Source organism: Rhamphochromis sp. 'chilingali' (genome assembly GCF_963969265.1).
Source record: "Rhamphochromis sp. 'chilingali' genome assembly, chromosome: 17".
NCBI lineage: Eukaryota > Metazoa > Chordata > Actinopteri > Cichliformes > Cichlidae > Rhamphochromis > Rhamphochromis sp. 'chilingali'.
This window is the reverse complement of record NC_137944.1, coordinates 32,494,325-32,521,139: the sequence shown is the minus strand read 5'-3', so window position 1 is coordinate 32,521,139 and position 26,815 is coordinate 32,494,325. Positions and strand designations below refer to the sequence as shown.

The following is a 26,815-nucleotide window of genomic DNA, read 5'->3' as shown; positions in this document are numbered from 1 at the left end:
CTGTGTAACGAGCTCACTGGGATGTTGTGGAGTTATAGGTGAACAAACGCTAATATGTCACTGTAAACATCAAGATCTACAGCTGTTGAGATCTGGGCTTTGAACTGACTTACTTTCAAACTTTTTTTGCAAATGATATGTTTAAAACTAGCGTCAAATGCTAATGACTGATCAAATTCAATCAGCCCTTGATCTCTGTCCGTTCCCAATGTAAAGTCAGATCCATTAAATGCTAATATAGATCCATAACAATGGAGGCATCACCTAGAGATTATTGATGTCCATGTTATTGCAGACTTTAGAACATCAGAGAGGGGCCAATATAAACTTATCAGAAGCAGTGAACTTGGATTTTTAAATCACTGAAACTAACTCAGAAGACGGTCTGAGTTGTGGTGTAACACTTTAATACCAATATCTCCTCTGGTTCCTGGTCAAGTCACACATTACTCACAAGATTTTTCTTACTTACAAATCTCTCAATGCCCTGGCACCTCAGTATCTCTCTGACCTGCTGCAAACCATACACACAGTCTCGGATGCATTGGTCCTTCTCTGTTTTCTGTACCTCGCACCAACATCAGAACCTTTGGGCCTTCAGTGTGGTGGCCCCCACCCTCCAGAACTCTCTCATATATGAGCTTCGCAATGCCCCGTCACTGGAGTCCTTCAAGAAACTTGTCAAAACTCACCTCTAGACTTTTTTAAAAAATATTTTTGCTACTCTTGTGTACAGTGTAATTTGGTTCCTTGAAAGTTATAATTATAATAATAAATGAAAAGTTAAAAATAGCATTGCACGTTGCATTCTGTTCATGCACTGCTTGGTTTGTAATGATTAGGCATGCAGAAGAAAAACAGCAAGCCTGCCGTCTCACTTACCAGTCATTGAGACACAAATCCTCATCTTATGCCTGTGTTATGTTAATGTGCCGGCTTTGAGGTGAACAATAACCCATGCAGTACTACAGCTTCAAAGATCACAAAAACAAAAAAGAAAAATGAAAGATTAAAGGCAGGTCACCGAGGTATATTTATGTTTGGGAGTGGTGGAATGCTCCGGAAGCACTGGAGGCAAATTTTAATTACAGGTCTAAAGATATACAGATTGTTCACATCCAGATACCATCTGCTTGCGAGACATGTTAATGTATGATGAGAGAAACAGCGAGGGAAACAAGCAGAAGAAAAAAAGAAAAAGAGGGGGACCAGGAGCCAGGAAGAGCAGTAATAAAAGCCTCAGTGGGAATATGTTGTTTATGAACCATCACAGTAAAGATTAACCTAATTTAATCAATAATTGTAGCATCAGGTGTGTTTGTGTAGAGTACTTCACTGGACACTCAGTCTTTTTTACCATTTTGTAAATGCCATTCAGTACTAAACCTGCACTACAAAACCACTACAGAGACATTATGAGACAGTAACCTTTTGGATATCCACCAAAGAATTGAACATTTTGGGAGGATTATGCAAGTCCCACTAGCAGCATTTGGAAACAGCCCAGTGATGGTGGTGACAAGGTCTGAGCAACACTGCCCGTTAGGAAGTATCCTACTATAGTGGAGAATTAATTACTGTGCAGCCTGTTGGCATAAGATCTGAAAACGGCAATCACTGTCTGGCAGATGATCACTTTTTGGCACAACACCTGGAGCTAGGGGGCAAAACGATCGCATGAGTGCTGCTGTTTGGCTGAGGAAGAATATAGTAGTCGTGGTAAGCCAATCACATGACTGCTTCAAGATGACAAAGCAACAAGGTGCCAGTTTTTAAATTGTGCAGATAGGCCATGTAAAACCAGAGTCATGATAAACAATATATATGCGTTTTTTCCTTAATATTTTCATCACATTTGCTGTCTAAGGACAGCGCAGCAAGCACTCTCTGCTTATGAGCAAACAAAAAAGAGCCCGTTTGTGTTGGTGGATAAATGCACCATGTCAACCAATCAAAAATGATATGGCAACATGACATTTGGTTGTTTAGGAAGAGGGGGACGTTTTAGGAGCGATGGTGAGAGAGGGAGTTTTGAGATGTGAGAGATTTGTGACGTTTAGCGTGTTTGGAGTGTGTAGGTGATGTGTTGTCTTGTGTAGTTAGTGTGTAGTGTTGTGGATAGTTTTGTGTGGTGACTGCTGTCTCCAGGTAGAAACAGGAGTGATACACCTGCTGCTGTCAGACCTGCAGGTATCAGGCTGTGATGTTCTCCTTTATAGTGGACAGAAATTATTTTTGGAGTGGCACAAATAATTTGTGTGGCATCTTATTGAATGCAGAACACCTGATTGTTCTGTAAATAGTTTGAAATGGTTATTTAAAAAAAGGGTAAAAAAAGGTAAATGGCTGCAAATAATTTTGTTGTTTGCAAAACTTGTGCATAGGATTTTAAAATTGACCATTTATATTTGCATTTAAAGTTATGAAATATGATTCATTAAACATGTTTGTGGTTGTTACAGTAAAAATAAAACATTCTACTGGGATTTGATGTTTTTTGTCTGATTTTAGATGAATTGTGTTAATACAGTATCACAAAATGAAAACAAAACTGTAAATTCAGACACGTGAGGTTGTGCTGAAAAGAATGATACCAAACAAGGCAAACAAATAGTTTTTAAAGGTGAAATGTAGAGGAAACATCGAAAGTAGTCAAAAATGGCCAATTATACCCTGGACCCCAGAGGGTTAAACTTTTTTTTTTTTAAGTAATGCAATAGTTTCGACTTCTTCTTTTGCTCTTGACGAAGGCGGTCACACTTTTCTCCTCCTCCTCCTCTCCCTTAGCTTCCCTGCTTAGCCTCTTGTGTCCTTGTCTAGTCCCGTGTTTTTTTTATTACTTTTTCCCTGGAACACTCTCTCACAGTCTGTTCTCTAAAACCTAAAAGAGGAATTATGGATTTGATCAACTGGTCTCTGAATGCTATTGACACCCTTTTCTCAGCGAGAAGTCTGGGCTTGGGTGAGCCTGAGTGTCCTGGAGGTACTTTCCCTGCCGGATGAACGATGGACGGGTGGCATAACTGAAGGGTCGTGTGCCTGGCGGGACTGTCGATTGAAGACGCTGAAAATATCTACCTATTCGGAACCATGATAACAGGGTTCTTGCTGATCGGAGCTGGCTTGGCCCTGGCTTATCGAAGAATTACGAAAGCGGAACCGGCTGATCAAACCCCCACAAGGCTGCGTGAGTTCTCAAAATGGGCTCATTGAGTGCAGCACGGATAAGATCTTGGAGAAGCTTACGGGTGCCGTGAATACTCAGAATAAGACCTCTGAGTGCAAATTGGATCACATCTTGGAGCAGCTCACTGTGGTCGTGAGTTCTCAGAATCTGCTCTTTGAGCACAAGAATGACAACATCACAGAGCGTAAGTTTGATAACATCATGGAGAAGCTCACGGCTCTCCCACGGGAGATTGAGAGACCAGTGTTGGACTGTTAGAACTGCTTTGAAATTCTCATGAGTTGTTCCCACTAAAGTAAAAAGCACCATCACTTCATGCGGCTACCACTTCGGCGCCAGCTGCGGCCTCAATGCTGGAGCTGAACAACAACACCCTGATAACGACTGTGTTTAGACTGTTCTTCCCATTCTATGCAAGGCCACCTGGGTTGGCTGGAAGACTGTTTACTTAGGACACTGTCTCAGCTGACCTCTGGACACATACACACACGCACACACATACATATATACACACATGCAGATGCACACTCATCCCCCCTCCAAATGCCTTCCACGCTTATTCCCCTCCGATGCTGACGGTGGATCAAGGAGACCAGCGCTTATGCTGCAGGCCCAGATGTACTGTCTACACTGTCTCTCACCCTTTACCCATCCCTGCTGCTTGTCATGTGTTTCTTTGGTGTATTAAGAGTTTTTTCATGTGCAGAGGTGTTTTTTTCTGTTCTCAAACTGATCTCCCTGTTGGAGCTCAGTCTGGGGGGAGTTATCTTTTTCTCCTTATCTTTCCTCATGTGGTGCATTTTCCATTGTTATACCTCTCTGACCTGTCTTCCCCATGTGATGTTTTTGGGTAATGTATGTATGGTTGGAGGGTAAGATGGCGCCGCCATTGCGTGCAATAGGTCGGCAGCCTTAACATGAAATTTCCCCTTGTGGGACTGATAAAGGAATCTTATCTTATCTTATCTTAGTTACTTTTCAAGTTATTAATTACTTTTAGAATCTTGTAATGCAGTTACTAACTCAGTTACTAGTTACTTCTTCAAAAAGTAACTGTAATTAATTACTTTTTCAAAGTAACTTGCCCAACACTGCTGGCAGCACACCCCATTTAATAGTGTTCTTTAAAACAAAGGGGACGTTAGTTCCATCTAATCCAAAACAGACTGACACGTATTAGAATATACTGCTGATAGTAAAAGAGACCAGATCAGTTGCAGCAAGAAACACAAAAAAAAAAAAAAAAAAAAAAGGAGGAGACTGAAAAAAACCATCTATGAGCCAAAAACTAACTGGGCTGCTTCTAAAACACCCTGAAAGACAGTAAAAACAGGAGTAAGCTACTTTTTCCAAGGACGTGCACTCACATATTTGTTTTGAAAATAAAAAATTTAGATAGATGATACTGACCCTGGGACTGGGGAACACAATCCTCAGAGGGCAACATTTCAGTGAAAGTAAGAGAGAGAGAAAAAAAAAAAAGATGCATGACCTTGGAGACAATCCCAAACTTTCCATTACAGCCCTGTTCGTATTTACTATTGCTGAGATGGAAGTGACTTTACTAAGGAAATGGGAGAAGGGAGTTTGGGGAGCGACTGTTTACTGACATCTGAATTTTAGCACTGAGGTGGTTTGTGTATCCAGTTTAAGCTCTTAAAATACCTTTAAATCCAACAGAAACAAACAAATGAACAACATCAACAAAGAGATGTCAAGTTTAAAATGAATGGCAGCCATTGACAGTTCTGTCAGAACTAAGAAGCCTCATTTCACAAATCTGGTGAAATGCTGACCAGGTGTTCATAGATATAAAAACATTTCAGTGCTTTTGCTTTGAAAAACACTGACAAACACTTTGTCACAATTTCTAAAAATATTCCTCAAACATACAGTCATCTCCTCAAAAAGCAAATAGATAAATAAAATAACTCAGAATATGTACATGTGAAGATCTAAAGGCCATTCGCTGCTACTTTGCTGTTCAAAATTTCGTCTCACTTTCATTAGATTACATCATGTTCACTCATGTTCATCCTTTTTCTTTGGTCCACTCATCCCGTCTACATTTCTTCCTCCCTTTGATGGACTTTATTTTGACAAAAAGTCATTGAAGTTGACAACAGTAAAAAAGATGAGAGAAAGGAATCAATATGTATGAACCGGATACAGTGAGAGACGAGAAGTATGGTGGGAAGAAACAATCCTTGGGTAAACAGAAACTAATTTCCCCCTATCAGATGTGTTAAACCACAGCTAAGGTCAACTCAGAAGATGTCTGTTCTAATTTTTCTGTAGTTATCTGTAGGTGATGTTTATGCTCTTCAACTTATGTTTAACAGCAGTCCATTCATGGCCTTTTATGTTGTTCAAGGTTGAAAGTAATGCACAACATCACTCCTACTACATGACCAGACTAATTCCTCAAATCTATTTTGCTCAAGTTTGCAAACCAAGACATAATATTTAGCTTAATATATAACAGGAATGTGTTGCTTTTCCAAATGAAGGAAGGAGAATTTCCCTCTCTGGCTCTCTTCCACAGTGTGTCTTTGTCCTGTCTCCTCCATACCCCAACCAGTCGCCAGCAGATGCCCGCCCCTCCCTGACCCCTCCCTAAGGTTTCTTCCTGTTAAGAGGGAGTTTTTCCTTCTGTCACCAAAGTGCTTGCTCATATGGATTTCCCCTGTGTTATTGCAGGGTATTTATGTTACAATATAAAGTGCCCTGAGGTAATTATATTTGTGATTTGGCACTATATAAAGTGAATTTGGAAATAGCCTCTGCACTGAGCTGTGTGCACGAGCCTTTCAGTGAGTAAAACAGTAGCAATGCAGAAGTTAGCAAAGCGATGATCCCGGCTGTGAAAAGAGCAGAGTAATGCAGAGCTGCAATAGCTAAAGGTTGTAGTTACACTACGAAGCTCCTATGTATCTGTGGAGATGCTGTGTAGGTGGGTGTGAGTGGACCCCCAGGATATCACAGTAAATGAATAGCATATCCTCAGTCGACCCAAAATAGGGCTTTTACTGTAAGTGAAGGGCCAATTTTAAACGGCTCGATGCTTTAGCCTTCTTCACAAATGTTCAAAGAACTAAGTTCTGGGCCAGTGTTTCAACTTCATAGTTATTGCTGATATGCTGATCTGGGGGAAAAAGCTGATTAATCTGGATTTCTGTTTAGAAAAATGTCCTTCTGCAGCTTATAGAAGAAAACTCATTTTTTCTTTGGGTATGTTTTACTTGTATGATCATGGCACACGTTTATGTATGCGAGTAATGAAATAAAAAAATTCTTTCACAGCTATAATTACAGAAAGCGAGGGTGTCAAACATAACACCTGGGGACATCAATGTTGGACTTTTGTTTTAATCAAATGTAACTTTGTGAAAATATGTTTTACAGCTATTCTTATTAAAAAAAAAAAGTGTTTTACTCTTTACTACAGAAATAATAATACAAATCTATAGTAAAAAAGGACATGTTTTGTAAATTAACAAAAGCTTTGTTTTATTAATACAGAGCAGGCTGGCCAATAAGCTACCAGCACTTTTCATATAATTCTAAACATTTTGTACAGCATAAGAGTCATGCTGAAAATGTTTTCTCATCTACTACAGCAGCATTTTCTATCATGTAGACAAAGCTGTACGATGTAGCTTTGACTCAAAGATGAGTTTCAGTGGTCTGGTCCATTTAGGAAAAAAGTGAGCCCAATTTGGCCCATGATGTAAAATGAATTCGACATTCCTCACATAAAGTAACTGTCACTGTGATGTGAGTGGGTGATTGTCATATTGGCTACATTTACATGAAGCCTAATATTATGATTGGCATTTCTATCAATCATAATCACAGAAAAAGTAAATGCCTCAGTCAGACAACGCTGTGAAACCATTTTTATAAAAAGACAAGAAGAATAACTCGACCCATAGATTATTTAAACTAAATACCCATAAAGGAAATTTTGTTACATTTTGTGTGACACAAGCACAACCACAGGTACAAAAAAAAACCGTATCCTCGCTTCAGGTAAATTTTACTTACTTATTATTCATACGTTTATTCATCAGTTAGTTTGGGTATCAGTAAACTAGGCTGTTATCGACTAAAGGTTTACTCACAATAGTGGTCCATATCATAAAGTGCATTTAACCCACAGTTCCATTCATCCATGACCAGTATTTGATGCCTGGGCACGGCTAAGGAAACTGTACCCTGGGCCAGTTCAAGAGGGGAAGCCAAGTCTACATCTGGCTCTGAGAAACACTATCTATAATAAATGGTAAATGGCCACCCACAGCTCGTAATCTACCTGCACCTGAGGTAAAGTATATAACCCATCAAGGGCACAAAAAATAAAATCATAAGCCCTAATGGCTTTTGTGGTGTTCTACCCTGTCCCTGATTACGACTAAACATCCCCTCCGGTGATAATATATATGCACTGTTAAAAAATTAAAAGCAACACAAAACCATACTAAACAGTCAGGAAGTTGATCATGCATGTGTCCAAGTAAGCTGAGTATTTGTCGTTGAAGGAGACGAATGCGGGACATATTCATCATTTAATGCACTGCACACAATTCTAACTAAGTGTGTGTACACTCATGCAAATAGTATTAGTGTTGCTAGTATTAAATCACATCCCATTTAAAAAGCTGACCACAGATTTTCAGTGTGAATGATTTTAATCAGACCTCCAAATGGCACAATGCAAAAAAAATAAAAAATAAAAAAATCGCTTCCTCCCCATCTTTAGTTTAGATCTTCAATGTTTTGTTTCACCTTAGCTGTTTTGCACTACAAACATCACTTTGAGGTACACAGCAAGAAAAAAAGCAATGTTTGCATTTCTTATTGATTTGGGTGAGTAATAATCACAATCAATATTTATTTTTCAATAGACCCTGTAGTTTTTAAAATATTAATCTCTACCAAACGGTTGAGATGTCACTTAATGGTAAAAGTATGAAATGTCATGAAAATACAAGTACATTAGATAATACAGTTGAACAAAAATCAATAAAAGGCCAAATTAAATTTAAATTAATAACAAAAACTATCCAGAGCATTGGATACAGTTTATTTCTAGTAGCATGCAGGTGAACATTGCTGTTTTCATTCCATCAAAGGAAAGTATTATCTCAAGCAACAAAATACATAGTTTTCTAATCTGCAAATGTGAAAAATGTGCTACAGCACAAAATACTCACATTCAGGCCACTTCTGATTGAATGCTACTGTGCAAAATCATTTTTGTTTAAAAAAATAAATAAATAAAAAAACAGTGCAAATCAAGCACATCTGCTTGTGGTTTTGGTCGTTGGGGTCTATAGCATTTATTCTGTGGTCTTGGAGAGCTGAATCATGGTTGTCCAACTCAGCCAGGTGGAAACCTTTTGAGAGCCATTGGTTTCTGAGGTTCTTTTATGGGTTTGCATAGTGTTTTTTACAACTTTGGCCCCTTAGAGGTCGCTTCTGTTCCTTTTTACTGAGGGGAGCACTGAAGAATGTAGATCCCCATGATATTTGTGATTTCCACATGTTGTTCTTGATTTTTACAATATTTACTAATATTAACTCAGAAAGTTACAAAAATTACTTACTGAGGAAATTATTTCAACATATTCTTGCTGTGCTAACACTTAATGTGATTTATCAATAGCAATGGATAAACATGGGTCTAGTGGTCTGACTTTATGGCAAATAATACATTTTGATAACATTTAGGTTATGTTAGCATTAGCACCATAAAAAGGACAAATCAACCGTTTGGTTGACCACTTTTTAAAAAAATTATTAAACATTTAATTTGACTTTTTTTAATGCTGTCAAGTGACATACATCTGTTTAGTAAGTCCTCTAACACTATCATATATCAAAAAATTATATCTTCCTATCTTAGTTTCATCAAAAACACTCAAAATATGTTGGATGTTTTTTTTGTTTCTGACTTCCTGGTTTGGAGAGGTATAAGAAGACCCAACAGTTTCCATTCACAGTGCCTTCTGGAGGATTTTTTTGGCATTACAGATGTAAACCAATTGGTAAAAAAGACTCAACAAGGTAGGTCAATTTCAGTGAAAGCCTCAGTTAGATATAGGGCCTGAAAATGTGCTACCAATTGGTTGAGCAGAACGCTAAAGGGTTGAAGGCTAGTTAGCTAAATAAAGAACCCGCAGTATGTGAACACTTCAAAAGTGTATTTTGCAAATGTCAAGGCTGATGATTTTAGATGAAGAATCTAGACCTCTCCATTGCTGTGTATGTAGCTAAAATCTTCCTCACATACTGCAATGCACTTTTAAAACTGCTGAAGGCCTAAGCGAACAGTACAGCCTTATAGTGTGTGAGACATTTTATCTGTCTAGGGGCAAGACCATTGAAGGTTGTGACTTTCAACATGAACCTAGAAGCTGAAAGCATGAGGTTACATTAACAATAGAGGAAAATATCATTTTTGAGGGAGAGATCACCATCTGCTTCTTCAAGGCTTGTGGAGCCTTCACAGATCTCCCCCACCTGAGCCTCGGGCTACAGAAGTGATTTCAAGGTTGGCAGCTCATCAAAATGAGTGGCAGGTGGTACAGATATCTTTCGTTAAATATATTTCTTTGTATTTTTTTTTCCTTTTTATTCACCATAAGATAAATGAAACCTTTTTCATGGATGTGTACAGCAGGAAATGACATTTGTGTTTCCAGCCTTACCTGGGCTTCATTGTCCTTGAGCAGTCGTTTCGTCCGTGCCCCACCGGGGTCGTCCGTTACATTAAGAATCACCACACTCTTCCTTTCCCAACCAATGAAAGAGCCATCGGTCATACCCTCCACCATGGCCAGGAAGTCCTCATAGCCATGGTGACGAGTGGTCACTACAGAGAAGGAGGTCCAGTCATACTCTTCAAGCACCTCGAAGATAACCTCAAGCTGGAGCAATGTGGAGCAGGTGAACTGGAGGTAGATGGAACCGCTCTCCTAAAAGATAGGAAGGAGACGCCATGAGACAGAAATTTATTTGGGGACTTGGACAAAGCAAACACAGAATTAAATGTCCGTTAATTAAATAATAATATTATAGCTTTAAAAGGTCCATTTAGTGTCAGCATCATAATCGGGAAATGGCATCTTCTTTAAACACACCTGACAAATTAAATGAAAAGCTAAACCCTTGACCCCCCACACTAAAGGGGATCTTGTGTTTCATTTACACATTTCTGCTGGCATGGATTGACACCACTTGTCCTTTTCAGGGAATGGCCTCTGCAAATTAATACAAAGTTGACTCATCACATTTATCTCAAATCATTTTTATGATGATGACGACCCATTCATAGGCATGAGATGTAATGTTTGCCCTCTGAATGGTCTGAATGTGAATATTATATCAATCATACACTCTGGCCTTCTCAGTGACCAGATCTCAACCCAACTGAACAGATGAGTGATGTTAGGCCAACATTATACAGTGTTACTTGTAATGTTCATGTTCGGCAAAAGTTAAAAGCTTTAAATCTGGCAACAAATGAGTGGCAAGTCTGCATCCATCCATGCACACACACACACACACACACACACACACACACGGTCTCTACCAACTCCTGAAGTCTAAACCAGTGCCTGCATACTGCTGAGCTGAGGAGGTAGTGCACAGTGGGATTTTGGGGCTTTCTTTAAAAAATTAAAACAGTTTGCTGCAGCAGGAAACATCCAAGATGAAACCAAATCAGTAAACTGCTGGACCAGAAGAAAGTCTTGTTTGTACTCTCCTGACAGTAGAACCACCGCCGTGAGACATGCGATTCTGTATTTTTTATTTTTTTTTATCTCTTTTTCTATATCGTGTTAAACACAATATCAGTCATTCATATACCATCAATTCTCTGCTGCTTATCCTTTTTAGGGCCATGGGGGGGGGGGGGGGGGGGGGGGGGGCTGGAGCCTATCCCAGCTGTCTTGGGGGAGAAGCAGGGTACACCCTGGACAGGTTAACACAGACAGATTCACACCTATGGGAAATTTAGAGTTTCCAATTAACCTATCCCGAAGCACTCAAAACACATCTTAGATATTTTATGGCCAACAATGAATGACCATGTTCTTACTTTCTGTGCATCTACTGACACAATTTCCTGTTTTAAACACTAAGATCCGCAGTTAAAATCCACACTGCTTAACTGCTCTGGATGTAATTCAGTGATACTGGACTGTAAGTGTGTAAAAGTGAGCAAATTCATACAGTAGCTGTCTAAGCAAGTTCTCTTCCAGCTTAGCCCTTTTCTTTGTGTGAGACTGACTTTAGTCCTAATAAGAGGGGAGCACTCAGAGGAATAAGACAGTCTGTCAAAAAAGTCCTTGGTTTCTGAATAAGGCTTTCAGTGTCAATGAAGGAAATAATGATGGCCGTCCTCTCTGCTTCTCCACTCATGCTTAATCTGGACAGATGAGCTACTCAGTGAATTCTTTTCTATTGACTTTTGTGCCATTGTATTTTTTGCTGAAATGAGAACAAAGTATCAGGATGGGAAAATCCATAAAGGTTGAGAGTTGGAATGAATGTGAGCTTAAACACTGAATATATAGTAAAAAACGTATCATGACAGCGTGCATATTCCAGCGCTCTTTTGCTGTCCAAGGCTTTTATCGGTTTAGCTTGTACTAATTTTGGCTCTTTCTCAACATTAAACAAAGAGGTAGAGGGCATGTGTTTAAATTAATCATCAAGGCTCTGCATCTGCGGGTACATGTGGATGATCAAAGAGGAAACTTCAGGGCGTAGCTTTCCACCCATCCATGTCGACAGGGCTCACCTCAGGTTGCGCTAAACTGAACTAGGTCAAATATCAAACCAGCAGCCTGATTTATGATGTAAGCTTGTCTGCTTTCTTTAACCCAGCTGAGAGTAGAGTGTGCTGGGAACGTGCATCGAGTGAGCAGTTGGGTGGTGGTGTATGAAACAAAAATCAAAGCACATGTGTCCCCTTGGAAGCTGGAGCAAAAGAGAAGAAAGAAAACTTGCACTCTTGTAATTTAAACACTCACCAGAAACAATGAATGACTGACGTAGTGTCCCAAATCACAGCTGTAGAAGCACTTGTGACACAAGGTTGATTAATTCTTAAAGCGTATTAGGAAACATGTTTGGCTCAGCGTCCCGAAGGCAATTAAGAACTGATTAGAGTTTACTTATCAGACATTTCTCAAATGCAAAGCTATACTCTGGAGGTAAAAATACCCATTTGTTGTGTTAAACTTCAATTGGCGGGGTCAAACAATCGTGGCTTTTCTAGATAACATTTAAATCAGTCACAGTGGAAAAGGCAAGACATAAGCTAAATCCTAGTACAGTGCTAGTAAACTGCAATGTACTCTTGTTAAATTAGCCTTACTGATTTCTCAAGTTCCAACCAACCAGCATGCTTCTACAAGCACAGATGCTGTCACTTAAACTAAATGTATGCTGTATACTGTTTTAAAGTCTGTTTTGATACACAAACTGCCAATTAGGTTCCCAGAACTAGATAGATTCTTACTTATATTCATAGGGAACTTAACATCTCAATATACCAGCAAACTATTAGAAGCAACATGCCAGGTTAAGTCTCTAGGCCCTTAAATGCACCACCTTAAATTGCCCCATGGGCTCTGCCTGGTTGCCTCGCAGAAAATCAAGAACTAAAGTTCATCCAAGACATGAAAATTCAGAGGGATGTTCAACATAACCAGGGGTGCACATAAGTAGTCCGCAGACGTGCACCAGATAAGAAGTTGCAACGAGTGTTTGCGTACATAAGATTTTCTGGAGGAGGACAGACATTTGTTTAGAACTGTTAAAGATGTCGAAGAAGCAATCTCCTTTAAGCAATTACTTTGGTGTTGTTGTGGGATTTCTCTTTAATGTATTGTCTTGATGAAATGCTTTGATGTTACTTAGTTTAGTATGTCTGGTTCACGCCTCACTCACGCTGGGAAACAGACGGTGAGGACCTGGTGAATGTCTCCCAGGAGACAGAAGCTCACACAGGAAGGCTTGGCCCCACAGTGGGGGAGAGTCTCACAGGTGATAGAGGGTTTTCTGTTTAGAGCCAAGGTGTGAACCTCAACTGTAAAAGCCTTTTGTTCTGTGACTGTGTTTAAAAGGAACCTGAACTGTTCATTGTCAGAGACAACTCTCAGTGCCCCCTGACTGACGTCTCTCCTCATGCATGGGAAATAAAGTGTTGGGTTTTAACTGCTCATCGTGTCTGCAGGCTTTGTTAATAAATTTCCACAACAGTGTTCAGAACCACAAAAGAAGCGCGTATTCTCGTACAAGTGGTTGCAGGAGGTGAGCTGGCTTCAAACAAATGATGCTGTGAAAATTCCACTCTAGCAGACAAAAACAGTGCCTTTTATATGTACGCAAACGCACTTTGCAACTTCTTACCTGGTGCGCGTCTTTTATTTTGACAGCGCATGCGCACCTGCGGACCACTTATGTGCACCACTGAACATAATGATGCTTTCTTTGTGTCAGGTAGCTCAACAAAATCCCCCAAAAGATGAGCTCAACGATGTGGTATCACCCTGCTTGTCAATCAAAACTATTTGCTTTAAGTTTTGTGTGCTCACATAGCACACAGCATATGACACATTCTCTCAGCTAAGAATCTATTTCACTCTTAGTCAAAGTCAAAGTCAAAGTCAACTTTATTGTCAATTCTGCCACATGTACAGGACATACAGAGAATAGAAACTACGTTACTCTCAATCCCTAGATAAAATAGCAAATGAACATTTAAATATAAGAGTGATTAAAAAATGCAGGTAAAATAATTAAAAAGTAAAAATTTAAATAAATACAATACAATTTTACATATAACAAGAAAGATATACAATATACAATATAATGGGTAAATGACATTGGGTGTAAACCAGGCAGAGTAGTGCAAATAGGCAAATAGTGCAAATGGAGAGCATAATGTCATGAAAAGCTGGAACTTTCAGCAGGTTTTAAACTGAAAATATTAACATAACCTCCAGAGCAGGTTAGGTGTGCATATTAAGTTGCAATGATGATCCATATGCTTTCTTACTTAACCCTTTAAGACCTACCATAGAACCAAGTCCGCCAGAGCTCATCTTATCTTATATTTTTACATGTAGTGCCATTTTGGGGACTATACTATACATCAATACAACCATTATAGCCCAAATTTTATATGCATTAAGTCCATAGTAACTACATAAATTGCAAAAAAGTGCAATTAAGTACAAACAAATTGAAATTTGTTTTTGTTCCATATATTTCTAGTTAGAGAAATTTAAGAGGTTTGTCCCACAAAAATGTTGCACAAAATAGTTTCAAACACGAAATTTATTTTTGAGATGCACCAGTTTTTATATACTGCAGGAAAAATGAAAATAAATATTATAATCCAAAAAAAACCCCACCATATGCATCAAAAGAAACTATTTCCAGCAGTGCAATTTGAGTTTTAAGCATCCCAGAAACTATTCAGAAAAGCATAAAGTCAAACAGGAAGTGTTTTGAACAGCAAACAGTTTTTGATCGGCAAAGCGTGTTTTTGTTGCTGCAAGTGCTTTTTATGCAGTTTTTGCAAAGCCATATGTGGAAGGAAACTGTGACCTAGGGCAAACTTATGGCACAAGATGAAATACAACTCTTCCGGTTTCATATACAAAAAAAAATAAAAATAATAATAATAATAATCATTGCGCTAGCTGACGTTGTTCCGGTTTACAAGGATTTAAAAATAGTTACGCAAAACGGAGCGTGCCCGCTCCGACCGGTTTTAAAGGGTTAAACAACTTAGGAAATGCAGGGTACACCCTGAACAGGTCACCAGTCCATCACAGGAATAGCCATTTTAAGAGAGAACTGTCTTTATTAGGCTAAAAGCTCTGACTTTGCATTCAAAATAACTTTCCAACTCATTAACCTATTTTGTTTTATAATTCTTTTATTGAGTCTGTTTTATCTTTTTGTTTTGTGGCATGGTTCGGTCAGACCTCCATCACAGAGAAAAGCTCACTGAATCAGATAGTGAGATGGTCCAGTCGAGTCACAGCCTTGTTTAGCCTCCCTGTACCCCAAACAGTTACACTGATTGATTTATCAATTCTTAATAATGGTTCCTCTACAGCAGGGATGGGGAACTCCAGGCCTCAAGGGCCGGTGTCCTGCAGGTTTTAGATGGTTCCTTGATCCATCACAGCTGATTTAAATGGCTAAATGACCTCCTCAACATGTTGTGGCGTTCTCAGGAGGCCTGGTAATGAACTAATCATTTGATTCAGGTGTGTTGACCCAGGGTCATATCTACAACCTGCAGCCTTGACTTAACCCTGCTGCCATCACTAAACTTAATAGGAACTTTTTTTCTTTTAATCTGATTCATCTTGTCTAAATACCAAATGTATATCTGTCAGGTTTATATAGGAGTGTGTTTTGTGAAGTGATGCCAAATGCTATCATGTTTCTGTAAAGCAAATTTAGCTATGGGTATAAATAAAGTAACCTTGAACTTTAACCTTTCCACTATAGAACAGGAGTAAGAATACCGTTAGCAGAAAATGCCATCAGTGAGCAGCCAACACGATAATTCACATGGAGCACTAAACATGAATGAAAATAAACAACAATTGAACATGGCTGCTGGTTGATTACAGGAAGTAAAAGACAATCTGGATCTGAATAAGGGAAAGCTGCAGCGTATATATGAGTGACTGATTAGCTGATTGATAGGGGTGCAACGATACACAAAATTCACGGTTCGGTTCGATACTTTGGTGTCACGGTTCGATATTTTTTCGATACAAAAAAAATGTTCATGCCTTTTTAATTTGTCATTTATTAAAATTATAAATATATATTTTAACACAAAAGTACAGTTTTTAAATCTAACCCTTGTGCGTGTTGTTTTTTAGCTCGTCATATTGCAGCCACAGAAATTCTTTTGTCCATGAAACCATAAAGCTGCACTTTCTTTTTGCCTTATAGTCTGATTTGTCATAACTTCTCCGTTTTGTGGTAAGCTTTTCTTTGGCTGTCACTTCTTCACCCTGACCTGTCTTATTTGGCTCAGCAGAACTAAAATATATATCTGTCTGTGAAGGTTCTCAGTCATCCAGGTCATCGTAGTGAAATATATATCCTGCCGCACTCACATAAGCTCAGCGATTCTCTGCGCGATCAACCTCTCACATGTTTAAGCTGCGGGAGATTTCACTTGTCATGTTTGCATAGTAAGCTAACAATTAATAAGACGATGTCAGAGGAATTGGTGCGCAAATTATCATCACTCACAGATCAGTGCTGTCGCTCTCTATACACAGTTCGCGCGATTGCAAAGTGAAAGCAAAAAAACAAGCACAAATTCAAACACGATTTCAATATGTCACATATTGACAGTGGCTCACCGATGCCAATGACATAATTACCCAGCTACATTTCTGAAAGAATGCAAAAGCATTGACATATATTTTTCCTTCCTACAATAGCCCGACAGGCAGGGCAGAGATAGCCCCGGGACGTCGGGCTAGCGATATTGCGAGCCCTGTATCTGATTGAGGAATCACTCATCTTTGGAAAAGAGAGTTTATTACAGAGAAATGTCTCTTTCCAAAATAAAAGCTATACTATCCGCTTCTTCTGGGCTATATTCTCAGCAGCATATTAAACATATCAGGTCTCCATAAGGAGAATCCTGTGCTAACAGCTGTCTAAATGACTCGGCTAAAGTTTGTAGCATGCATGCTTGTTGTTTTTGTCTTTGCACTAGGATGATGTCGGTGTAAATGTGCAGTCATATTCGCTGTGTTCCCACTAGTGCTTTCAGGTTAATCTCGTTGAAATAACCTTAACGCCACAACACGGCAAATCTCCGTTAACGAGCTACCCTATACAGAGGGGCTAGACAGCCAACACGTTAACGAGCTAACTGCGCTAACACACTAGCTCCCACCCATGTAATTGAGCATTGCATGGCACATCCAACATACTGTTTTACTTTAGTCCATGACTCGCTTACCTTCAGGGTCATACGTCACATGAAAACCAAAATAATTCCAAACGCCAGATCTGAATGAGGGTGGGGAGGTCCACTTCTGTCTTGCTAGCTTGCCCTGCGCTCTTCCTTCTGACCATGCTGTCTGTGTTGAGTGCTCAGTGAATCTGCGTTCGACTACTCCGCCTAGGCTGCACTCTCGAGCCTAGGCGGAGTAGTCAAATGCAGATTCACTGAGCGCTCAACACAGACAGCATGGTCAGAAGGAAAGTTGATAAAATAAATTACAAATTTTGTATTGTTCTTTTTTTTTCTCCCCTTTGGTTTTCTTTCTTTCTCTCCCCCTCTTTCTTTCATTCTTTCCCCCTGTCCTATCCCACAGTCATGTCTGTCCCGTTTGCAACTGAAAATAAAATAAATTCATAATTATAATAAAGGTCAATCAAATGGACCAATATGATGATCCACTTAAAATAAATCCTCTTGGCATCTTTCTTGGCCTCAAGACAACAATTCTGATGGCTATAGATCCAAACGGGACACAAAAAAAAAAAAAAAAAAAAAATTGAAAAAAATTGTATTGTTCGATACATATGCATACCGAACCGAAAGCACTGTATCGAACGGTTCAATATCGATACGAATATCGTTGCACCCCTACTGATTGAGCACAGCTGTGTCATATAATTGACAGGAAACGGAACAAAGGGCAGATGTATGATGAACTGAAGCGCACGACAAACAACATTTACAAAGTAGAACAGAGTGAAAGAAGAAGAGAGTCAGAACCATGATTCCTGGCGATGAATAAAGTCTCTTCTTATCTCATTTTATCAACTGGCAGAGGTTTGCAGCAGCTCCTCTTCTTTGATTGCAAGACCACAGATTTAAAAACCTCAGGTCACTGAGTCTACAGATAAGATTATTTAAAAGGTAAAATACATATTAGACTTTGTAAAAACCCAAGCGTCCATATTTGAATTAGCGGCATAAACATATGGAGTCTTTGCTGGCTCTGTAATGATTCTGTACCTTGTGCTACTTCAAAGGAACCTCACAGCCTTCTAGAAACAAAGTTGCTTTTGATTACGAATATGCCGACAGTTCAGTGCCTGAACGTGTATCATCAACCAGTATTTATATTCATCTACTCACAGAACTGCAACTGAAGTTCATTTATGTAAAAATCACAATAACCACATCGTATTGTCAAGATGATCCACTTAAAATAAATTGGCCCACTTATTTCACATCACACCTGTCGCAGTGAACTGCTTTGTTAGCTTGAGCTGCTTATCGCTAATCACCGTCAGAAGGCATTACCTTCTTGCCACACTCAGATTAACTAGCTGGAGAGCAAACACCAAATAATTGGCCTACAACAATGAACAAAGCAAGAATCGTTTTAAAGAAGATGCCACAGTCATGGTTACTAACAGCTTCACGAATTTTGCCACTAAAATGGTGATCAATACATCAGTGGTGGGGAAAAAGAAATAAAAATAAAAACACAGTTACTGCAATTACTAATCCACCACTTCCCAGCTGTACGATAGTGGATTGCATTGTTACTCACACAGTCTGCTTCTAATGTCAAAAATCCAACACATTTTTCTTCACTGTGAAACTGCTGATGCTGACGAGCTCAGCAGCAGCACCAACAAAAGTGGAGCAGCTCGAGCAGACATTTGCTTTCTCTTCATCATGCTTACCAAGGAGATCAGAGGAGCAGTTTTCTGACTTTTTAAAGTATTTAGAAAATAACTGCCTCCTACGAGAGACTCGTAGGATAGAAGTTACATATTTCTCACCAGCTCTATTTTTTGCTACCGGAAGTATGACATACACCCGACTTTTTCATATAGAGAGAGTTACATCCATATTACTCACATGCCTAGATAATCTGTCAACTCTAAGCTTTTTTTTTTTCTTTCTAAAAGAGTTATGAGCTCTGAATCAAGTCTGCGCCAGCCCTGCTTCTACAGTATGCTGAGACCAAGGTGGAGAAAAGAAGGGAGGAGAAACTGTACACTTTTAATAACTTCTCAGATTTCATGTCTGGCTCATCTACATAAAAGGTGCCATGCTGCTCTAATTTATATTATTATATTAACAATCAATCAAATCACAATAGTTGCCATCCCTCACAGTGCCAAACCCGCAGAGAGTGATCGCAACGCCGCAGTACCGTTCATTAAGGTTTTGAGCTTCTTCGTTTTGGTTTTGCAGTTCACAAATTTCTGGTTTAGTCTCACTGCTTTTATTAAACTCATTTTCCACCACAGCAGGCAGCCATCAAAAGACTTCCAATAAACCTATTATACACCACCTGCCCAGCACCAAACAGCAGACACTAAGTCGGGCTGGCAGTGCGAACTTAGAGGTTTTAGGAGCTAATGGACTGATATTTCCCAGCTCCTTGAGACACAACGTGGAGTGACATCATTCAGGTGGCAAAAAAAATTCAATTCAATTAAAAAATAATATTTGATGAAGTTTCAGCTTTGAGGGCAAAACATTAATTTTCTTGCTTGAAATCGCATTTTTAATTATTTATCAAAGTAAATGTTTAAAAACTAATCTGCCAAGTCAATAATGTAATTTTCATGAAGAAAAAGCTCATTAGGAAAGCATTCTTATCCAGTGTCAGATCGCAGAAGGTGTGATTCTTCACCCACTTAATCAGAAGCAAAAGCAAAAATGAACAAATGTGCCAGTAATTTAGTGATCGTACATAATCTAATTAAAAGACAGTGCAAACAAAAACGGCAAGTAGAGCTTTAGCCATTACTCAACCATAAATATGCTTTAAGTTAATGGATAGATTCATGTTTTCACAAGTGAATTTTAAAGCAGTCACATCCAAATATAGACACAATCCCTGCTTTGCTTTTCTGTAGCCCACATTTCTCTGTTAAGCTCCAACAAAAACAGGAACTTTGTCCCAGTAAAAATGCATCTTTCGAGGTTATCCACTTCATCCATGTCAGACTACTTTTTTTAAAAACCTTGGCTGATTAGAAAACGAGACACAGGTGAAAGTGATTACACACATGAAGAGGAAGTAAAACTGGTATCATGAAGCCATGAAAGGAAAACTGTCCTTCAAAGTAAAACAGGAATAAAACAAAGCTCTGAATCAAGAGGAATCCTGCTCGACATGACAACAGAGAAAATGGAAAAGGCACAGAAAGATGAGCCAGAAAGGCCTAAAACAACTAAACATGAACCATGACACTGGAAACATCTCGACCAAATAACCATATGGTAACATCAAGCTTGAAAGATTGAAAATCACATGAATTAAGACTCACAATATGCCAGAATCAGAACAGGGACCCAAAAGCTCCACAAAAACAAAACTCCAACTGTAGAACAACAGCAAACAGAAGGCAAAATACAAAAGCACAAAACAGTGGAAGCCTAAATGCTAACTAGAAAAAGGACATACCAGCCATTTATTTCACTGGTGAACGGACTCCAGTGTTTACATCGGTGTGTAAACTTTGTCTTAGTAATAAAAAAAACTCTATACTACAGCAAGAGGTGAACGTAAAAGCAGACAAGGCAGCCAATCAGATGAAACTCAGGGAGGGGAGCCCTTAAACAGACAGGAATAAAAATGGCTGATGGAAGTGGAAATGAGCATTGGAGAAAACATGACATGATTGCACGATACTACCAGGTCTAAAAGGCACAATTTGAACTTCTTTTCATGCAGATCACTAAACATTTTCATTGGTTCTAATTTTGGTTTCACTAAATATTAACTATAAAATATAACTTTCAATTAAAAATACCAAAAACTGTTTCCTGGCCCCCTTCAAATGGTCTGAGGAGGTGAGGAGGCAATTATCACTTGGCTTATTTCTTAAAGTGTTTCATCTTCCAAGCCACAGAAAGTTCTTGGTTTAGTTCAAATGAAATTAACTGGGTTGGTGATGCAATGATAGGTAATCCATTTTTACCTGTGGCTCTCTTCCCAGACTGGCTCCTCCCCCAACGGCAACAACGGGAACCCCTGTCTGGGCAGAAACGAACTCCAGCATCGGGGCCAGAGGGGCGCGGTTCGGCGGTGGCGGTCTCTCTTCCTCAAACACTAAACCCTGGAAGTAAAACAAAGGTTGCACATTGAAACCTGGCACATCAGACGGAAGACATTACATCAGCTTCATTGAGAAGCAATTTCATAATCATCTCACCAGAATTATATTCATCAAAGCCATTATTTATTTATTTTTTAATCGTGGTGCTCCGAACCCCGAGAATAATTCAAAGACTAACCAAGTGAGCAAAAGTTAATGGAACAATAAGTACATTCACATGCTGTTCACAAAATTCCTGATAGCACTTCATTCTAATGAAGACTGTATTTTCTTATCCTGCTCAGAAACTGAATCTCTCCAAAGACTTTCCGAAATTTAATGAAGTCATGAAACATCTATCAGATGTTGGGCTTTGCTTCTCTGCTTGGCAATCAGTGTTCAGAGATATAATCAGAGTTAAATCCCTGCAGTGGACTGGCATCCTGTCAGGACAATGGGGTGTGTTGTACCTGTGCTGCTTAAGCTGCTTCACACCACAGAAACAACAGATAAGCTCCTGGCTTATGGGCCACCTCAGCTCCTGAAGGGCCTGCTAGGTGTGGCTGTTGCATGCATGCTGAACTATTTCTGCAAAATCTCTGTCTGTCTCTCGATATATATGATTTCTTATTGAAATCTGTGTTGCTAATGGTGTTTTGTGTGACAATTTTTTTCTAGAAATCCCTGTCGCATTATAAATAAAATCATGAAAAATGCATGAACTTCTGGTGAGGCTATTGCTTTACATAATAATATGAGGTGGAGCTATTGTGATTTGAGGTTGGCTTGATGACTTAATGCTTGTTTTCTTGTAGCGATTCGGGGAAGTGGATTGAAGTTAAGTGTAGATGACAGCTCAATTCTCAAAGGGAAGCATTTGATATGCAAATAGCTTATAAACAGGACCTGGAGATAGGGTGGCAAGTGTTACTTAATAGTTAATATCATACTTGATCGAAGACATTCATAACAAGACCCTTCACTCTGCTAACATGAAAACAGACAGAGACACAGATTGGATACATGCATGCATAATGTATTTTTCTGTTGATGAATGGATGGATTAATATATGGCCGAGTAAATAAATAAGCAGTATAGTATGCAGCACATTTATTACCTCTCTGTATGGTCACAAGCAGCTCTCAAGTTGCAAACTCAGATCTGTTCCCATCCACAAGAGTCATACTATGAATGAATGAGTGAATAGATGAACAGTGAACATGGATGAATAGAATAAAAGCACAAAACACCAAACCACGACACTTCCCTAACGACCTAACACATGCATTTCTCTACTAGAAACCTCTGTGACGCGTCACAGTAAGAGTACCTGAATTATCACATACATGGTCCCATGCATGAAAAAGCATTCACTGATTCATTTAAAGCCACATGACCTATCAAGAAGGTAAATGAAAAGAACCTCACGCATGCTTTCCAACAAAGTCCATCTGACAGTCACAGCGCTTCATACTGAGACTGGCCAACTGTGCAGATGTGAGTAATTATGCAGGATTTGGAGTTCTCCTTTTATTCTTCCTCCGTAACACCTTTTGTCAGAGTGCATCACTGTGACCAACTGGTAATTTCAATTAAATGAATCCTCATTAAATCTAATAGTGATAATTACAAAAGCTGCAGTGATACAGAATCCTTTGTACGTCATACAGATGATGATTATCATAGTACTGAAGAGCCATTCCAAAACCGATTAAGGCTACTCAGATTACATTCAGTCTGAACCAAACACACTGCATATAATCTTAATCTTTCTTATCTTTAAAAAATATTTTCAAAGTCAATTAATTTTCTTGAAGACCAGCATTGTTTACATCAGTATTTCTACATTTGAACTGTTGTTGCATTTGTTAGTGCTTTGCTGTCTTTATCGCTCTGCCTCTTGTGAACTAAATTTGTCTCAAAAAATGATTTATAGGGGACAAAAAGTCATGTACATTATCATATATAAGATGTTTAAGAGTAACCACATTGGATCTTGACATCCAGCCATTATCACATTTTGACCTGAAGGGAACTTTTTTTTTTTTTTTTATCACTATTTATGATGATTTTGTTCCAATTTTGGCGATGTTAACAGTTTCTCTCTTACAGTCTTTGGGAATGTAACAGTAGGTTTGTGTACTTGTTTGTCTACCTGCAGTGGTGTTGTGGCCAGCAGCTCACACAGCTGCAGCAGCAGGGTCCCGGGACTGCTCTCATTCACAGCCAGGTAGATGACGTTGGCCTGACCCGAGGGCGTCATCACCGTCTCCCCCACGAGCGCGGCCAGCGACAGGTGTGACGAGGAGGAAAATGAAGTCATCTCGGCCACTTCAGCTAATGAAGCTGTCTCTGTTACTCCCCTTCCTCCCCCTCCTCCCGGACCGTTTCCCGGACCGGGCCCCGGCTCCCCGACCCCCGCACCTCCCGCCACCGGCGTCTCCGGGAGCAGGGAGGAGCCCGAGTGGACCACGGCGATGTTGACACCACCTGAGTCCCTCTCTCTCTCCCGGGGCCGGAGAAGCAGGGGGGGCGAGGGGCGCGCGGGCCCCGTACAGGCCAGGACAGCCAATAGCAGTGAGAGGGCGGGCCTTGGGGCCACCATGGGGTAAAAGGGGGGCCAGTTGCAGCTGTCGGAGGGAGTTTGGCAGGTGTTGGCAGGTGGGGTTTGGGGATTTAAGGGTAGTGGGTGGTGCCTCTAGGGAAAGAGGGGAGGAGGAGAGGAGGGAGGGTGGTGAGGGGGTCGGCGGTTCACAGTGCTTCACCTGATGAGGAGAAGAGACCCTGGAGAGGGAACAGAGAGAAGAGCGTGTTTGAATGAAGAACTGCAGCTGACCTGCTGTCATACAGCTTCTCTAACCATAACACGCATTTCAAACAGTCACTTATTTTTCTTTGTTATATATCAAGTATGCATTTATGCATTATCTCAAGTGGGACGGCTGATTTATGTAGGCGTTGTGAAACACTTATTCTCCAGTAAACAATGTACATAAATGACACAGTACACCTACTCATCCTTGAATTTAATGCTTCTGTTCCGACATCCTGCAAGTCTGTAAACAAAGGAAGGATTCAGGCAGGCAGAAGCTGCTAATTTTCTTAACACCGCTTGCATCCCTAACAGCAAAATTCTGCTGACATTTCAGATTAAATAGGACAGCACATAAAAGTTAAAAGATTCACATTTGTCAGAGTGCAGTGCAAAAACTCCAGTGACTTTATCATCAAAGGTGCCATATCAAAACGAGGATCTCGTGGATTAATTCTTATTCCAAATACAACATGGGGCTGAAGTCTGGAGAGGATAGTGGCTTTTATTCTTGCATTCATAATGGAGCAACAGAATTAAACCAGAAAAATCTCATTAAGCAAAACCATCAAATCCTCTCTGTCTATGGACCAATAAGAAAACACCGGGTGCCTTGTTTCCTTTATATTTATCAGGCCAACGTTGCATCTGAAGTCCTTTTATTCAAGTAACAAAACATGTCTAAACTCAGCAGTTTAGTGTTATTTCACTGGTCTCAGTGCCAGCTCATGTCACCTGCCCTTCTGCCCATCCCATTTGCAAATCACACATGCATGTCACAAAATGACACACCACCATTTAAGTGGCTATAGCCTCACTCATGTTGCTGCACATCTGCTACCAGCTTTGCAACTCGTCTGCACCTTATGTCCTCTTTGTCATGATTTGTGTGAATAAATGATGAATAATCCTGAAAAGAACCATTGCAGTGTTTAGTGTGGAATCCAGCCAAAGTGAAACTAGAAGTGGAGGAAAAAAGCACAGTAAGCAGGTCAGGTCATTTCCTCCGAGATAAAAACCTGTCTTCTGAACTTTCTATCTCTAACAAATTTGGATTGTTTTTCGGGGTTTGTTTTTTGCACCTTTAAGCAGAGACAGAGAAGTGAGTTGGAGCATGGCGTTGTGGGGATGAGCCCAAAGGAACAAGCAGGAGCAAGACCACAGATAATAAATGGAGAGAACAACTGGAATAAAGAAACAAAGAAAAACCTGCAGGTGACAATGGTATAAAAGATGAACTGAGGCATGAAAGGAGTAGAAGAGCCTCAGATAGAGGAGTGTAGATTCAGCTGCAGAGAGAACATGCCGTTTGTGTTTGTAAAGGAGAGCAAAAGGGTGAACAGCGAGACCTCTGTGGATTTATGAAAGTGGAAAGGAAGGAATGTTAGGAATATGCACAGAGCACTGGTGTGTACATATAAGTAGGTGCAAAAGACAGATAAAGAAGGGCCAACCAGTGCATCAGTAGATGGGCAATATGGTAAATGGCCTGTATTTGTATAGCGCTTTACTTAGTCCCTAAGGACCCCAAAGCGCTTTACACGTTCAGTCATCCACACATTCACACACTGGTGATGGCAGCTACATTGTAGCCACAGCTGCCCTGGGGCGCACTGACAGAGGTGAGGCTGCCGGACACTGGCGCCACCGGGCCCTCTGACCACCACCAGTAGGCGGTAGGTGAAGTGTTTTGCCCAAAGACACAACAACCGAGACTCTCCGAGCCGGGGCTCGAACCGGCAACCTTTCAATTACAAGACGAACTGCCAACTCTTGAGCCACAATCACAATATGACTGCAATGAGCTGCATACTACTGTATATAATGATTTCTACCTATAAAATAATAATAATAATAATTTGTGCATGATCTAACATTATGACCAAAGTCCAAATGTTCCAGCTAAGCTGAAATGCACAGAAAAGGCAATCACAATAAAGACTCTGCTGCAAATTCCCTCCAGAGCTACCCTTTGGCACTGTAGTTGATGGTTTTCCAGAGGAATCCTCGGGGGAAGTAATGATTATTTTCCTCATATTTCCCACTACTAGTTGCTTAAGATGTTGATTATGCAAATGCACACTTTGAAGTTTCTGTATACTACAGTCTAAGCTACGCTTCTGCCAGGAGGACTACCTGCTTGCATAGTTGCAATGAATGAAAACATGTTGACTTTTACTCTGACAAAAATGAAAAATCTGACACTTGTCTCCTTTGCAACTTGACAACATTAACTGTAATATAATTAAAATTATCCAATATTGAAATACTGTAATAATTCAAATCCTTAAAATGCAGTAGTCTTTGGTGAGCAGGTGATCTTTAATTTATTTCATGAAAATTATTCTATTTGAGTGAATTTTAAAAGTCTAAGTCTGTAATTTTTTTTTTAATGATCTAGATTTCATACTTCATCAGTTGTCTGATCTTATAAGTCCCATGATTGCTGCCTATCTTTATATGCGTTACACATTAAACAAAATTATTACCATCATGAGGTTACCCAGATCCCTGTATATATGTCTTAGGTCTGCAGTCATAAAATAATCAGTCTGACAAGGATTCGTCGTTGCAAATATGTGTAGGTAGGCATTCATGGGCTCTTAGAAATACCCAATTGGATAAATCAACTAAAGATAAGCCTTAACAATATACTAATATGCACCACTGCAGCTTGCTTTTTCTCTCAGTGTCCTTTTGGTTGGTTGATGTTGGCTCA

At 39.7% G+C, this 26,815-nt stretch overlaps 2 protein-coding genes across 2 annotated transcripts in view; both read right to left on the bottom strand.

Moving 5' to 3' along the window:
* Positions 1-23,602, bottom strand: part of grin2da (glutamate receptor, ionotropic, N-methyl D-aspartate 2D, a) — a 162,268-nt gene extending 138,666 nt beyond the window's left edge. The window contains exons 1-4 of the mRNA XM_080864011.1: positions 23,440-23,602; positions 22,402-22,469; positions 21,167-21,304; positions 9,901-10,167 (exon numbers count right to left, since the gene is read on the bottom strand). Of these exons, the coding sequence (XP_080720137.1) occupies positions 9,901-10,167; positions 21,167-21,247 (348 nt within the window). The 5' untranslated portion in view covers positions 21,248-21,304; positions 22,402-22,469; positions 23,440-23,602. The remainder of the gene's footprint in view (positions 1-9,900; positions 10,168-21,166; positions 21,305-22,401; positions 22,470-23,439) is intronic.
* Positions 23,603-23,617: 15 nt separating this feature from the next.
* Positions 23,618-26,815, bottom strand: part of LOC308384456 (uncharacterized protein) — a gene marked incomplete at its 3' end in the record, with an annotated part of 99,761 nt that continues 96,563 nt past the window's right edge. The window contains exon 3 of the mRNA XM_080863023.1: positions 23,618-24,068. Coding sequence (XP_080719149.1) covers positions 23,618-24,068 — 451 coding nt within the window. The remainder of the gene's footprint in view (positions 24,069-26,815) is intronic.